Genomic DNA, 17,496 nt, shown 5'->3' on the forward strand with positions numbered 1-17,496 from the left:
CACAAGATAAAAGGCTATTTATAAGGTTTACAACAAGCATATTTTAAAGTTTATATTATATAAGAGCAGAAAGGCAGGAACCCAGAGAAATTTATTTCACTTCACTCTACAGATGAATTAAAATTGGAATTTATTTCACTCCTCTTCCGTATTTTAAATATGAGCTTCCTGATATGGAAACTTAAGCTCTTAGTTAACAGACATGGAATTAGACAAACTGATCTTTAAAAGCCCTTCTTACTCTGACTTTAATTATGGGTCTAAGATATTCTATTATAATATATATAATATATTATATATTATAATATATTAATATTCTTTCTAAATATTAATATAAATTATTATTTATATTTAATATATTCTAATTCTAATTAATAATTCTATTAATTATTATAGATATGTATAATTCTATATATATCTAATTATATATTCTAATATATATAGATATATATACTCACACATACACATAAGTATATACTTATATACACACTTATTTCGGGGCCTGTGCAGAGATGGGGCTTGGTGGAACCATAGGGCAAAGTTGGAATGGCTGAGATGAGGTAAGATTATTAGAGGATGTAAAAGGAAATAAGACTTTCAGGTGCATGTTCCCTCCTCCTAGGCACCTGTCATAGCCTTCTGCAGGAGCCCCCTGGCACAGATCCGCTCCCTTCCCCCCTCCCCCCCTTCAGTCCTCCAGTTCATTCTGCGCATCACGCCGCAGCCCACTCGCTTCCTGGCAGAGGACACCCTCCCCAGCAGGAATCCCAATCAAAATCCTCTCCACGCCTGCGCACAAACCAAAAGCCAACCTGAGGGGCTTTTTCTGCGCTTGCGCTGCCATGGCTCATGTCCGGTTGTCACTATAGCAACGGATGACTCTCCCGACCAGTCTCCTCTCTGGGTGTGGGAAAGGAAGCGCAGAGTGCTCAGAGTCGGCCGCTTCTTTTTGTCAGCCATTACTCACCGCTTCTCGCGCCTGGTGTGTGACTTTGAGAGTCTGGTAGGAAAGCTCCATTAGCGCTGTATTATGAGCGGGAGGAAGGAGAAAAGAACACTGACCCTCGCCCGACCACCTCAGTAGGTACTATAGTTGCGGCTCGTGAAACCTAGTGATTATGTACCCCGCCTCCTTCGGGATTGGGCAGGGCCTAGGAAAAATGACCAATCATCAGCCAGAGCTGGGCTAGGGTTTCTGTCAATCACTGTCTGTAAAGGCTGATCGGCGGTTAGCTTGGTGGTGGGTAGCCAATCATATTTCAGTTGGTCTAGCAGCTGGCCAATCATGGCTTGGAAGGGAGAGGGGCCAGAATGATTGGCAGGACTAGGCTAGAAAGCTTTCTTCCTAACCTTCGGAAGGTTCCTTTTTTTCTCTCTCTCTGATTGTTGCGGTGTGTGTGTCCCTCCCTCCTTAAATCCTATGGACCTGTTGTATGTGTTGTCGTCCCACCAGTATGGAGAAAGGGTCCCCTTGAGATTGGCTCATTTCTCTCCGTGGAGGATGACCCAATGTTTAGATGTCCTTGGACCGTCTGCATCCTGGCGTTACCCAACCTGCCCGCATCATCTCGTTATCCCACGCCCCGTCCCCATCTCTTGTCCATCTCCTGCCGGCTCCTCCAGGAAGTCTTTCATAACCCCTTCATCCTCATCTGGTGTTCCGTTTTATCTCTCTCCTGTCCTCATTGTCTGTCTAACGGTACATTTATGGACAATGAACTTCCGGCGTCGCCCAGACCTAGGCTTTGCCCTTAACGGCAGTGAAAAAGATAAATGCTGCTGATGGAGTGTTCCTGGGGAAAGATGGCCTACTCCAAAGGAGGGTTACGAAATGGAGGGTTCTGAGATTATCCCGGCCATTGTTCCCTGACCCTTAATAAATAAAAAGAATTGTTTCTAGACACGGATCGATCCAGGATCTCCCCGCTAGTCCCTCTCTCCGACCTTCCCGGGGCGTCGGTGCTTATTTTCTCATTCCGTGCAATTCTTGTCTGTGTTTTAGCGAAATGAATCGACTCAGTGTGCTAGAGGCCTTTCTCTAGGTCGTTTTAATGGCTTAACGTTCTCAGACTGTTTTTCATTATGTTTATGCCAGATACAGAACCAGTTTACTTCCTTTATTGATTATATATATTGTATATATATATATATATATATATATATATACATATATATGTAATTTTTATTTATAATTATAATTAATATAATAATAATTAATTATATAAATTATTTTTATTTATTTTTATTTATTATATTTATTTTATATTTATTATATTATATTTTATTATATTATATTATATTTTTTATTATTTTTATTATATTTTATTTCAATATATATAATATATAATATATTAATAATTATATTATATTATATTTATTATATATTTAAAATAAAATAATTTTTATTTATAATTATAATTAATATAATAATTAATTATATAAAATTATAATCTATTTTAATGCTATTATTATTGCCATGATAATTACATATCTAATCTAATATCCACTTCTAGTCATCCTGATTTATATCTGCCCACTGAACCCCGATGACTATGGAGGAGAAAGGGAAACTAGTAACTACACAGCCCACTCTTATTTAAATCCAATTCACTTGCAAGCATAACATCACTTCTAATGTCTTGATCATATCTTCAAGAACAAAAGACAAATAACAGCAACAGCATATTCTATTGTAAATTTATAATTATGAGTAATATTTATCTTGAATTATGTAATTATTATATTGACAATTACATATTTAATATGATAGATATGAAATTTAATTATGTTATATAGTCTTGCAATCTCAGAATTATTCTCTAATCCTCTTATATGACTTCCTCCAATTCTACTGAATTTGCAATTACAATTATATCATAATTGTATGTTATATAACATGTATATATTTATTAATATGATATGATTATAAATGTGCTAAAATTATTATCATCTATATAATGTAATTACATATGTATATTTGGTAGAGTCTTTTATAGTGCTTCCTTTGCAGACAATAGTGGTATTTTTTTTCTCTTCCTGCATCTTTTTTTTTAAGCAAGGAGAGTGGGGTTAAATGATTTTCTCAGGGTCCCACAGCTAGTAAGTATTAAGTGTCTAATTTGAGGTCTGGATTTGAACTCAAGACTTCCTGACTTAAGGGTCAGTGCTCTATCCACCACACCATCTAACTAGCCCTCTTTTCTTTTTTTAAGAACTGTGAAGACACAAAAACAAAACTAATACTCAACCAACAGTATGTCATAGTATAAAATTTTTACTTTATCTTCTCTTAATTTCCTTTTTTATTATCATGAACTTGATAAGCATGAACAAAAATAAATGTTTTTCCAGATAGAGAAATATAAAAAAAAAAAAAAAGATTTAAATGAAATTGTATCACTGCATTACATACACCTTGTTGGTTTTTCTAAGTATATTTCAAATTTAACATGTTGTTTCCTATGTTGTCTGTCTTGTCTCTGTCCCCTATACTTTCTCCTCTATGTATGTGTATGTGTGTGTATTTTTTTTTTGAGAGGCAATTGGGATTAAGTGACTTGCTCAGAATCACACAGCTAATATTAAATGTTAATTGTCTGACACTAGATTTAAACTCAGATCCTTCTGACTGCAAGGCTTTATCCACTATGCCATCTAGCTGCTCCTCCTTTATATTTTAAATTGAGTCATTGACATTCTTTTCCTTGTTTTCTTCCTTATTAAAAAATTAATATGGCTATACTATTCATTTGCTACCTTAATTTCTGTCTTTCAAAAATAAAAAAAGCTCTTTTTGGTAATAAATATTATTGTGAAATAAACAAATCAAAAGAATCACATATTAGTAAAAGCTTAAAATGCATAACTAATTCTGCTCCTTTAGGTCATCAACTCTGTGGTATGAGGGAGGAATGTGATTCAGCATCAGTTTTCTAGACTCCTGATTAGTTACTGTAAGAATGGTTCTGAAGTCTTTCACAATTATTTTTCTTTTTAATGTGGTAGTTATGGAATATTATTTTTCATTTAGTTCTGCTTATCTTATTCTGAATCAAATCACACAAGTCACAACAAGTTGCTCTCACTCCATTCTTTTTGACATTTCTCTCAGGGCAAATAATATGCTTTTACATTCATAACTTGTTAAGGTGTGATCCAATTGTTGTAAAGGTACTATCCAATTTATTTCCAGTTCTTTATCACAAAAAGAATGCTGCTATTAAGCAACACAAACTTATTAACTATGCTGAGCTCTGGGATACCAAGAAAGGTGTCCTTGCTCTCAAGGAAGTCACATTATAATGGAGGAGGCAATATATGAGCAATTCTGTACAAATATTATTGATGATATGTACATAGATGAATGAATGGATGGACAGATGGAAGGATGTGTGTGTGTATATATATATACTTACACACATATATACATGGTCACTAGAGGGTAATGTCAGGTAGTGCAGGCTGGAGTGGAAAAGGAAGAATGAAAGGCATACCATGTAGATTAGAATCGAAACTGGGGCAGTGATTAGAGCATTGGCCCTGAAGTCAGGAGGACCTGAGTTCAAATTCAAATCTGGCCTCAGACACTTAACACTTCCTAGCTGTGTGATCCTGGGCAAGTCACTTAACCCCAATTGCCTCAGCAAAGAGAGAGGGGTGGGGGGAGGGAAAAAGAAAAAATAGAAGCTTGGGAAGGAGCAAAGTTGTGAAAAGCTTTTAAAAGACAAAGGGAGGATTGTATATTTCTTCCTGGAGGTGATAGGAAATCACTGGAGATTTATATTGAATGTGTTCAGGGTGTCTTAGTCAGACATGCTTTAAGAAAATCACTTTGGCAATTGATGGAGTACAGTGGAAAGGTTCTTGGGGCCTCAGGGATGCCTTTTGCACTAGTGCAGGTATAAAGTGATGAGAGCTTTTGTACACAAGGTGAGAGGAAAGAGAAAGAGATACATATAAGAAATGCTATGAAGATAGAAGCTACAAAATTTGACACTTGATTGGATATATGTAGTGAGTAAAAGGAAATTGGAGGATGATTCTGAGGTTGAAAGCCCAAATGACTGGGAGAATAGGAGACTTTGGAAAAAAGATTTTGAGGGTGAAGTTCTTTTTTGGACAGGTAGAGTTTGAGATGTCTCTGAAACCTCAAGTTTGAGATGATTAAGAGATGGTTAGAAATACAAAAATGATCAGGAGAAAAGTTAGGGGTGAATAGACATAAAATTCAAATACACAGTTGATAAATGAACTTACAGGAGCTAATAGATCATCAGGTGAGATAGGAGAGAGGGAAAAGAGAAGAAAACTCAGAATAGAACTTTGGGGGATGTCCACAGTTAAAGTGTGTGACTTGGAGGAAGATCCCAGAAAGAAACCTGAGAAGTATCAGTTAAACAGGTAAGAGAAAAACCCGGAGAAAAGAATGTTATAAAAATCTACAAAGGAGCAAACACCTAAGAGAAGGTGATCATTGGTGTTACAGACTACAGAGAGATGAAGAATGAAGACTGAGAGAAGGCCATAAGATTTGGCATTTAGAGGATTATTGATAACTTTGGAGAAAGCAGTTTCAGGGAGATAGAAATCAGAGTATAAAGGAAACTGAAGAACATGAAAGAATAGAAAGTAGAGGCATCTGGTGTAGGTGGCCTTCTCAAGGAGTTGAGAGAGAGATCAAAAGATAGTAGTATTGGGTCAGATCAAGTGAGGGTTTTCTAAGTTTATTTGGAGGAGACATAGGAGTGTTTATAGACAATAAAGAAACAGCCAATAGATATCAATACATTGAAGGTTAATGAGAAATGGGAATGATAGGGGAGACAGTATGCTGGAGATTGAAGGGAATAGGATCAAAGTTACATGCTGAGGAATTGGTCTTGTCAAGGAAATTTTGTGTGAGACAAGGATGAGGGAAGAGATAGTAGGGGTAGACACCTGAGTGATGAAAGAGGAGGAAGAGAAAAGAAAGAGCTTTAAGGGATTGGCTTCAAATTTTTTAGGTGGATTTTAAGGCAAAGTCCTCAGCTGAGAGGATGGGGAAATTAAGGATGAATGAAAAGATTTGGAATAACTGTTGTGGTAAGTGGGATAGCAAACTGACTAGAAAAGTAAGAAACATTACCTTGCTGTAGTGAGGTAGGTTTCAGCTAAGATTATATGACATAAATTTGTAGTGGCAGGACAGGTAAAATCTGAAATGACTGATTTTAATGATATATATATATATGTATATAGTATTATTATAAATTTATAATTATAGAATTATAATCTATTTTATTCTATAATTATTATAATGATAACTATATTTTATCTTAATTCTGTAATTATTATGATAATTATATATCTAATATCCATCTCCAGTTATATATACAACTCCTATAACTGAATGAAGTTTTCTTCCAAGACAAAAATTGGACTAGACCCATAATTGAATAGAAAGGGAAGTGAGGTAGATCTAGAATTGAGTCACAGGATGGAGTCTTGATTCACTCAATTTCCACAATTCTTGCAGTAGACAAATTCTTAGAATTTCCACTATCATACAGTTAATGTGATTTCTTGACTTTCTCCATCTCTATTGGATATGAAAAAAAAAATAATTGAGTAGTAATCCAAGGCTGTGGTGGCATAATGAAGGCATAATTGATGAAAAAAATAAGATAAGGAACTAGAGTATAGAATGAGCAGTAGAGAGGGGGGACAGGGAATGTGGTTATTGTAGAGGAGATAGCTTGCAATAGAACAGAGGACCTTAGGTATTAAAGATCATGATAAGGAGAAAGAACAGGAATAGGAGTCATGAGGTAGAAATAAAGATACTATAAATATTTTTGTGCATATGAATCTTTTTCCTTCTTTCTTTGATCTTTTTGAGAATATATGCTTTGTAGTAGTATTTGGGTCAAAAAGGTGTGTACAGATTAGTGACTTTTGAACATAGTTCTAAATTGCTTTCCAGAATAGTTGAATCGATTCATGGGTTCATTAATGATAAATTAGTATTCCTATACTTTATAGTCTTCAGCAATTGTTATTTTATTTCTGTGTCATCTTTGCCAATCTGATGATAGGAGGTAGAATTTCAGAATTATTTTAATAGCATTTCTCTTTTTATTAGTGATTTGAACATTTGTCACGTGGTTGCTGATAACTTGCCTCTCTCTTTTTTTTTTTTGGAGTACAAGTTATTCATGTAGCTTTTGCTATTTGTTGTTTAATCATTTTTTCAATTGTGTCAAACTCTGTGATCCCCTTTTGGGGTTTTCTTGGCAAAGATAGTGAAGGGGCTTGCCAGCTTCTCCAGTTCATTTTACAGATGAGGAAACTGAGGCAAATAGAGTTAAGTGACTAGTCCAGGAACATAGCTAATAAGCTGACTGCAGCCCAGCACTTTATCCACTGCACCACCTAATTGCCATATAACCTTTGACTATTTAAATAGAAGGAAATGGTTTTTGTTTGTTTATATTTCTTTCAATTCTTTATGTAGCTTATATATCAGACTCATTAGAGAAATTTGCTATGAAGATTTTTTTTCCTTCTAGTTAATTATTTCCCTTCTGGATATACATTGACTTCCCCAGAAGATATTGAATGTCAAGCCATATGCATCAGATGCCCAGCCATGTGTCAGGGGCTTTACCAAATACAAAGAACTAATAGCCACTAACCTCCAAGAGTTTACTAGCTAATTAGGGAGAGAAGAATCATAGAATTGTCATAGAAAGGAAATTAATGATCATTGATCCAATACTTCCTCCCTACCTCCTTTCCAAACCCCCAACCCATTAAAAAATTATTATTCCAATGAATTTGCCATCTTGTCAATATGAATACTCTTTTCAGTGGAAGGGAACATAATTATTCACATCTTCTCATCCTGAGTGTATGCTTTTTCCATAAATCAATAGGATCATAGATTCAGAGCTAGAAAAGACATCAGAGATCATTTAGTCCAACTCTCTCATTTTACAGATGAGGATACTGAGGCACTGAAGTGTTGCAAGACAGACAGGTACTAAGACTGGGTTTGAATTCAGGTTGCCCAAGGCCAAAGACATTAGTATTCTTTCTATGTATCACACTGTCTTTCAGCTCTTTGATAAGGAGTCTGCTCAGGCTGCTGGACACCTTCTTCTAAGTGGCTTAACATTTTATTTTATTTTTTGTTTGTTTTATTTATTTTTAATATACATTGTTTTATGAATCATGTTGGGAGAGAAAAATCAGAGCAAAAAGGAAAAACCATGAGAGATTAAAGAAACAGAAAAAAGAAGTGAACACAGTATGTGTTGATTTACATTCAGTCTCCTTAGTTCTTTTTCTGGATACAAATGGCATTTTCTGTCCAAAGTCTATTGAGATTGCTTTGGATCACTGAATTATTGAGAACAACTAAGCCTTTCATAGTTGATCATAGCACATTCTTGCTGTTACTGTGGACAATGTCTTCCTGGTTGTGCTTGTTTTGCTCAGCATCAGTTTGTATAAATCTTTCCAGGCCTTTCTATTATCAGCTTGTTCATCATTTTTTACAGAACAATAATATTCCATTACCTTCATGTACCACAACTTGTTCAGCCATTCCCCAAATTCTTTCCCAATTCTTTGCTACCACAAAAAGGTGGCTTAACATTTTATAAGCAATGCATCAAATTGTCCCTGGATTATTCCTTGCTCTAAAGCTACTAACATTCTCAGTCCAGCCCACCTCCTTTCCTGATCAGATATTTCACAGATAAACCTTTTATCCCACTTAATTTTTTTTTTGATGTTTAGCAATTTTTCTTAATTTGACAAATCCTTGTTCACAGAATTTTAGAACCTCTTTAACGCAGTATATCATGATTTTGTGATTATTGTTGTTCCATTGTTTCAGTCATACCCAACTCTTCATACCCAATTTGGGGTTTTCTTGGCAGAGATACTGCAATGGTTTACCATTTTCTTCTCCAGCTCATTTTACAGATAAGGAAATTAAGGCAAGTAGAGTTAAATGACTTGTCCAGAGTCTAAGTAGGTGTCTGAGGCTAGATTTGAACTCAAGAAGATGAGTTTTCCTTACTCCAGGCCCAGCACTCCATCCACTATGCCATCTAGTTGTCATGATACCCCTTGTTTGTTTGTTTTTAATTTAAATATTTTTTGTTTGATAACTTTTGTTTTTAACGCTATAGCTATTATCTTTTCCCTCATGAATCAAATTTTTGACAAAGAAAAATAGTTAGCCAATTAATAAGCATTTATTAAGTATCTATTAATGTCCCAGGCATTTTATTTGATACTGGGAATACACAAACAAAAATTGTCCCTACTTAAAGAGTTTTTATTCTACTGAGGAAGACACTATGTACATACATAACTATGAATGTAGAGCCTTTTCTGATTTGCTTGCTCAGCATACCAAGCCAAGCAGAAGCCTGGATTTGACCTATTTCCAGCCATGTGCAGAGTGAGGGTTCCTCCTCTCTGTGGCACCACCCTCAGAGCCTGTGCAGATACCTTTGACTGTTTTTTGTGGATAGTAATGATCTAGGAATTCACACTGAGAGATAATGAAAAATCTCTTTTGTGACTGTTGATCTAGAACTCCATGGTGCTACTAAAGGGAAGATTTTGGGTGCTGGCATTTCTGAAGTTCAGGAATGACTTCGATTTTTTAAAAAAATTTTAATAATAGCTTTTATTTTCAAAATATGTGCAAAAATGGTTTTCAATATTCACTCTTGCAAAACCTGGTTTTCCAAGCTTTTCTCCCTCTCTTCCCCTCCCCTAGACAACAATCCAATATAAGTTAAACATATGCCATTTATATATATATATATATATTTCCACATTTATCATGCTGCACAAGAAAAATCAGAGTAAAAAGGGAAAAAAGTGAGAAAAAGAAAAAAAACACAAGTAAAAACAAAACAAAACAAAACAGGTGCAAACCCTGTATTGTGATCCACACTCAGTTCCCACAATCCTATCTCTGGCTTTCTTCATCACAAGACCTTTGGAACTTCTTAAGGGGCAGGTCAATTCTCTGAGAGCCTCCACAACTGTGGATCACAGCATATGAAGGCGTTGCAAGGCAGCCTTTGCTGACACAGGTGTTGTGGACTGGGAATGAGATAAATTGGAGGCAGAGAGAAGAGGAGAGAGGTCAGACAACTCAAGGCCTCTCAGAGAACAGCAACTGCCTCTCAGTCTCCTTGTATCATCCTCTCACAAGAGGAGATCCATTCTGGTTTGGATCTCCAGCAGCCACTATCAGGTGGCTCCCACATTACAACAGGAACTGATCTGAATCTTCTCATTGTTGAAGAGGGCCACTCCATCAGAATCAATCATTGTATAGTCTTCTTGTTGCCATGTACAATGATCTCCTGTTTGTGCTCATTTCACTCAGCATCAGTTCATGTAAGTCTCTCCAGGCCTTTCTGAAATCACCTGCTGGTTATTTCTTACAAAACAATAATATTCCATAACATTCATATGCCATAACTTATTCAGCCATTCTCCAGTTGATGAGCATTCACTCAGTTTCCAGTTTCTAGCCACTACAAAGAGATCTACCACAAATATTTTTGCACATATGGGTCCCTTTCCCTTCTTTAAGATTTCTTTGGGATATAAGTGAAGTAGTAACACTACTGGATTAAAGGGTATGGACAGTAACTTTTTGAGCATAGTTCCAAATTGCTCTCCAGAATGGCTAGATCCATTCACAATTTCACCAACAATGTATCAGTGTCTCAGTTTTCCTACATCCTCTCTAACATTAGTCATTATATTTTCCTGTCACCTTAGCCCATTTGGACTCTCCAGTGTTTCTCCCATGTGGTGCCTATTTATAAGCTCCTGCCCTCTGAGACAAGGCAGACTTGGCCTGTGTTTCAGTAGGCACCTGCCTACTGTTTGCATCTTTTTTCCCTTTAGTCTGGGGCCTTAGAAGATCTCAGAAGACAAATGGCCTGATGCTGAGTGAAGTGAGCAGAGCCAGAAGAATTTTATACACAGAAGCACTAACATTATGGGATGACCAGCTATGATAGACTTACTTTTTCTCAGCAATGCGGTGATCTAAGACAATTCCAATAGCCTTGGGATGGAAAATGCTATCCATACCCAGAGAAAGAACTATGGAGTTTGAAGGAAAATCAAAGCATACGATTTTCACCTTTTTTTCTTTTTTTTTTTTTTTTTTTTGCTTTTGTTTTTTTCAGGGGTTTTCCCTTTTGTCATGATTCTTCTTTTATAACATGACTAATGTGGAAATGTGTTTGACATGATGGCACATGTATAATCTATGTCAGTTTGCATGCCATCTTATCAGGGAGGAGGGAGGAGAAGAAGGATGGCTGACCAGAGAAAGAACTCTGGGAGATGACTAAAAACCATTATATTGAATTCCCAATCCCTATATTTATGCCCACCTGCATTTTTGATTTCCTTCACAGGCTAATTATACAATATTTCAGAGTCTGATTCTTTTTGTACAGCAAAATAACGGTTTGGTCATGTATACTTATTGTGTATCTAATTTGTATTTTAATATATTTAACATCTAAAAAAAAGAAGGGTGGCTGAAAATTTTGGAACTCAAAATCTTATAAAAATGAATGTTGAAAACTATTTTTTACATGTAATCAGAAAAAATGAAATACTATTTACTATTTTAAAAATACACACAAACACACATACACACACCCCTGACATCTTTTCCTTCCTGGATATCTAATCACCAGGTCAACAACTCCTGGATCAGGTTTTATTAAATGATATATGTAAAAATCTGATCTGAGTGCTGAGTGAAAGGCAAAAACATTCCTTCCCCTAAAAATCTCACATTCTGATGTAGGGTATAATGTGCTAGAAACTGGATATACTATATATATATATATATATATATATATATATATACATACATACATATACATACACTACAGGTTGTTTGTTGAGTTGTTTCAGTCATGTCCCCAAGACTCCATTTCAGGTTTTCTTGGCTCACTTTATAAATGAGGAAATTAAAGTAAAAAGTATTAAGTGTCCAGGCTCATACAGCTAATGAGTATGTGAGGCAATATTGGCACTCATCCCCTGTGCCACATAGCTACCCTATGCTACAGTGTAAATGAAAATAAATTTTGGAGGAAGGGCATTTGGTAGAGGAGATAGATCTGGAAAAGGTCTCATGCAAAATGTGGAATTTGTTTGATTGGTTAGCTGTTGTCCATTTTCTAAGGGGACCAAAATGCTATTACTATATTAGGCCTATCAGATAAATTTGAGCTCAGACGGCTCTACCATAGATGGGGCACAAATGGAATATATGAACATTTGGAATGGAGCTAGGTCTAAATGTGCATATCTCATATTTCTTTTGAGCTACTGAAATTCTGCTTTGCTTATAGACAATGGCTCTGACGATGTCATCTGTGGGGATATCCCTGGAAAGTATACTGCCAAATTAAGTGAATTTATCCACAGCTTTCAAAATTTCTCCATTTTTTATAATCAATGATTGCATGTAATGTGCTTCTGGAGGTCCCTGTTGAGGTGCCAAAATGTAGTGTCCGGACTAGCTCTCTGGAGGATCTTGGAACCAGCCTTGATCTTAGTGCAGGAGGCAGGAGAGGCACCAGGAAGATGGTCAAAGATGGAATGTCTCATTTCCATTCCTCTCAGCCCTTAAATACCTCAGTATGATTACATCATTACAGCACTCTAAGTATGTGTGAACTAGAGAACCATTATATAACCATACTAAGTACTAAGTACATGTGAACTAGAGAACCATCAATCACACTGAATTAACACCCTAGTATAAATATCTTTCCTTCAAGTATACTTTTCTCAGAGTTCCCCAATATCTGCTTTTAGAACAATATCTGTTTTAGAACACAGGTGGTCACATCCTCCCTGACTTCTCAGGAAGATGAGAACACCAAAGCAGATATTGTTAGGAGGTTTCCTCTGGCTGAAGGGATTTACTTGAAACAGGTATGCACCCCAAAGAAAGAACACTGGGAAATGAATGTAAATTGTTTGCATTTTTGTTTTTCCTCCCAAGTTATTTTTACCTTCTGAATCCAATTCTTCCTGTGCAACAAGAGAACTGTTTGGTTCTGCACACATATATTGTATCTAGGATATACTGCAACATATTCAACGTATATAGGACTGCTTGCCATCTAGGGGAGGGGGTGGAGGGAGAGAGGGGAAAAATCGGAACAGAAGTGAGTGCAAGGGATAATGTTGTAAAAAATTATCCTGGCATGGGTTCTGTCAATAAAAAGTTATTATAATAAAAAAAATTAAATTAAAAAATAAATAAATAAATAAAAATTGGGAAATTTGAAAAAAAAAAAAGAAACAGGTATACACAAAACCATCAGCATGGGAGGAATTACACAAAAACACAGTAATATAACACAGGCTAGTAGTGATGTAACAAACAACATGAATCAACATGAAAAATTATACATGTCCATAAATCCTAGAAGGAAAGTATATAAATAAAAATCACACATATTCCTCCTTCAGCAGCCAAGAGATAGTCCAAAACCAATCTATTATCTATTACTTCATGTGTCAGGTAATCCAATGATTCCTGCAAGTTTTTGAAGTCCTACAACAGTCTTTTTAATGGGAATCCAATGATTCCTGAGGGTTTTGAAGTCCTGCATCAATCTCATTTACAATTTTTGATGTTCATGAGTCAATTGCCATACACATTGGGTTAACTGCTGGGCTCTTTCAGTGGCACACATTGTGAGAGAAGGAACCACCCGATGTTTCTTGGGTCTTCTCTTTCGTTTCAAGGGTCTGCTCCATCTCTCTCTGATGGACAAGGTGATTATGGCTCATTGGCATCCATTTGATTCCTTCTCCACCTGTAGAGATACAAGCAAACCCTCTCCCCCAAGCAGTTAGCCTATCTGGTCCTTTCCATTCACCACTTTCTGGGTCTCTCCACATCACCTGGTGATTAGCTAAAGATAGTGGAGCTGCTCGCACTGGACACTGCCCTTCCAGTGGGTTATAAAACCTGTCTGCAGGAGCCAGTGCATCTTTGTCAAAAATCAAGAAGTTAATTGTATAAAGAGCTAGATTTAGAAGTTCTCTAGGGTTACCTGTGGCTTCCCCTTTCTTTTGTTTTTGGAGGAGCGTCTTAATGTCTCTGTTTCTCCTCTCCACTATTGCCTGTCCTTGAGGATTAAAAGGTATGCCAGTGGTGTGTAAAATCTTATACTGTGCACAAAAGTGTGCAAAATGTTTAGAAATATATGCAGGTCCATTGTCTGTTTTTATAGCTTGTGGCACACCCATAATTGCAAAAGCTTGAATAAGGAACTCAGTGACCACTTGGACCGTCTCTGTTGCTGCTGGTATTGCAAAAGTGAATCCTGAAAAGGTGTCTACCACAACATGGATAAAAGACAGATAACCAAAAGATTTATAATTGGTCATATCCATTTGCCAAATTTCATTAGATGTCAAACCACAAGGGTTCTTCACTGGAGGAAGTGTAGCAGCATGGAAAGGAAGGCAAAATGTATAGGCTTTTACTATGCTCCTAGCTTCCTCTCTTGTTATTCCAAATTGTAAATAAAAAGCTCGATCAGCCTGATGATATTTAGAATGAGATTCCTGGACTTCCTCAAATAAAAGAGTACTGGCCAACCTAGTTAAAAGGCGATGTGCCTTTGAATTACAATCAAAAACAGGACTTGGAAGTCCACTATGAGAATGGACATGTAATATATACATCTTACCTGGATGCTTTCTCACTTGCTCTTGAAGTTTCTTAAAGAGCTGATATATATTAGAGGCTGCAAATTTTATTTGGGCTGTGGCAATTCTTTGTACCACACCTACTGAATAGGCCGAATCCGATATTATATTTATATCTCCTGGATAATAAATAAGAGCTAAAATGATTGTATACAATTCATTCTGCTGAGTGGACTGAAAAGGAGTTCTGACTACTCTCTTTATAGTTGTCATGAAAGTATACAGCACAAATATTATATTTGGATGCATCTGTAAAGATAGTTGGTCCTTTAAGAGGAACTTTAGAAACCTTTTCTTCAAGAATCCATCACTAATTATGTAATATCCAGCTTATCTTTAATGGAGACCTGTGTGTAAAATTTGGAGCCGTGGCCAATAAAACTTGCCACTGTGGGATGGTTTCACAGCACACATTAATTTGTGCCTTAGTATAAAAGGTGTATGTCTTGTCAGGTCTTATCCCAGATAATTGTACTGCTCGCTTAGTGGCCTTTAATAAAATTCTAGCCACAAGCACTGGGTAAGGAGTAAGGCTTTGTTCTGGTTGTGCTGGGAGGTTCACTCACTCTATCACACTGTCTCCTTGATGAAGGACTCCTGTGGGTGCCTTCTTTGTAGCAAAAACTGATATTTCCAAGTGTTTTTGAGTAACTCTTTCAACCACATTAGACAAAACCAATTCAACCTCTCTCAAAGACTTGAGCTTCTTTTGTACGCTGGTGTGGTGAGTTTAAAGCACTGTCTCCCCTTAAAATGTCATATAGCTGTTGTAATTGATAGGTAGTCAAGCCTAACACTGGATACATCCATTGGATATCTCCTATCCATTTCTGGTGTTCAACTTCTCTGTTGTTAAGGAAAGGTTTTGTATTGTAAGCACTTTAGAGTATACTTCATAGCCTAAATATTGAAAAGGAGTGTGCCTTTGAATTGTTTCTGAAGCTATATGCAATTTGTTGTTCCTTAGTGTTTCCTTGGTCTTTTGTAGACATACTTCTAACATTTGTTTCTCAGGTGCACATCTCAATAAATCATCCATGTAATGTAATAACATAGCTTTTGGAAATGCTTTTTTTACTGGAGTAAGAGCAGCAGCAACATACATTTAACACATAGTAAGACTATTTTTCATTCCCTGTGGCAAAACTGTCCATTCATATCTTTTATAAGGCTCATCTAAGTTAACGCTGGGCACTGAAAAGGCAACTCTTTTCACATCCTCCTTATCCAGAGAGATAGAATAGAAACAATCCTTAATGTCTAACCCAAAGAGACAATTCTCTAGGCAATTGAGTAGGAGATGAAAGCCCAGGCTGAAAAGTTCCCATAGTTTCCATCTGTTCATTTACTTTTCTTAAATCAGTCAACATCCTCCATTTTCCAGATTTCTTTCTTACAACAAATACTGGGGAATTCCAAGAACTTAGAGAAGGTTTTAAGTGTCCTTGGTCAAGTTGCTCCTGCACTATATCGAATAAGGCCTGAATTTTATCACTACCTAAGGCCACTGTTCTATCCACACTGGTGTATCAGTTTTCCATTGAATAGAAATAGGTGAGAGTATTGGCAGGCTTTCAACAGCAACCCTGCCTAAAAAACCGAGGTACTCATTTGTAATCCTAACTGTTGTAAAGTATCTCTTCCCTGCAGATTGATGGGGATTTTTTCTACTACAAAAGGAGTAAAAACTCCTGTTTCACCTTCAGATATCCATCTCAAAGGGGTAGCACTAACTTCTGCTGCTATTGATCTTCCTACACTAGATATGTAGGTGTCTGCCTTAATCTTTGGCTAGTGACTAGGCCACCTGGCACCTCTAATGACTGTATGACCTGCACCCGTGTCTACCAATCCTTCTAATGGTATGCCATTTATATAGATAGTGAGCATAGTTGGTTAGCTGTTACAGCTGCTGTCCAGTATATTCCTGGATTTTGTTGCTTGGAGTCAGAATCTGGGCAACTATCACCAGATTGCTTATTAGGAGTCTGTATCAGTAAACTTGATACTACTACTTCTCCTAGGTGATGTCATACATTGTCTACCTGCATTAGTGACTGGGATATTATCTACACATTCCCCAGTTTCCCACATCAGTGTATGGATGGACACTGTTTTGTAAGTACCCTCGGGAGGTGAAATGGTCAAGCCTACTATGCCTGGAAGCAAAGGATTCATGGGCTGGAGAGGAACAGATTTCACCTCTCCAGGGGGTATCTCAGTTGTCCTAACTGCATACACATCTATTCTCCCCAATTATAATCCCTTTCTCCCATCAGGTTGATTCCTGGCTGATTGATTGTGTATTCCTTTCTCCCATCACATTGCTTCTTGGCTGATTGATTGGTCATGTCTGGGTATTGAAGTTCTAAAGGCTCTCTGGGTGTACCATCAACTGCCATCATGCCCCAAGTATTTTTTGCCTTGGGCCCTGGGGCTGGGCCCCTCGTTCCATTTCCCTGAATCAGTCTACATTTTGATGCCCAATTTAAGCCCCTATTGCATTTTGAACATGGGGTTTTGGGTCTTGTTGTCCCACCCTGATTTCTCACTCTGTCTTTATGCCAACAGTGAGCTTTCAGATACCTTACTTTAACCACGTTGAAAATATTGATGAGTCTCTCTGGAAGTTCTTTGCCAAAAGGGACCCTGTCTTCCCATGTTGGGATCTTGGGAAATCTGCATCATAGCCTGGGTATAAAAGGCATT

The 17,496-nt window shown here is 36.8% G+C and overlaps 2 protein-coding genes across 5 annotated transcripts in view; one reads left to right on the forward strand and one right to left on the reverse strand.

Annotated features, from left to right (window-relative positions):
- Positions 1-1,073, reverse strand: part of KATNAL2 (katanin catalytic subunit A1 like 2) — a 129,698-nt gene extending 128,625 nt beyond the window's left edge. For all 3 annotated transcript variants that reach the window (XM_031945987.1, XM_031945988.1, XM_031945986.1), the window contains exon 1: positions 968-1,073. In XM_031945987.1, the coding sequence (XP_031801847.1) occupies positions 968-1,018 (51 nt within the window). In that variant the 5' untranslated portion in view covers positions 1,019-1,073. The remainder of the gene's footprint in view (positions 1-967) is intronic.
- Positions 962-17,496, forward strand: part of PIAS2 (protein inhibitor of activated STAT 2) — a 136,886-nt gene continuing 120,351 nt past the window's right edge. Inside the window, exon 1 of one of the 2 annotated variants that reach the window (XM_031945981.1) lies at positions 962-1,080. The gene's annotated coding sequence lies outside the window, so the exon portion shown is untranslated. Of the gene's footprint in view, positions 1,085-17,496 lie in introns of both variants that reach the window. The other variant, XM_031945982.1, reaches the window with a different exon arrangement.

The sequence above is a fragment of the Sarcophilus harrisii genome, chromosome 1, assembly GCF_902635505.1.
Source record: "Sarcophilus harrisii chromosome 1, mSarHar1.11, whole genome shotgun sequence".
NCBI lineage: Eukaryota > Metazoa > Chordata > Mammalia > Dasyuromorphia > Dasyuridae > Sarcophilus > Sarcophilus harrisii.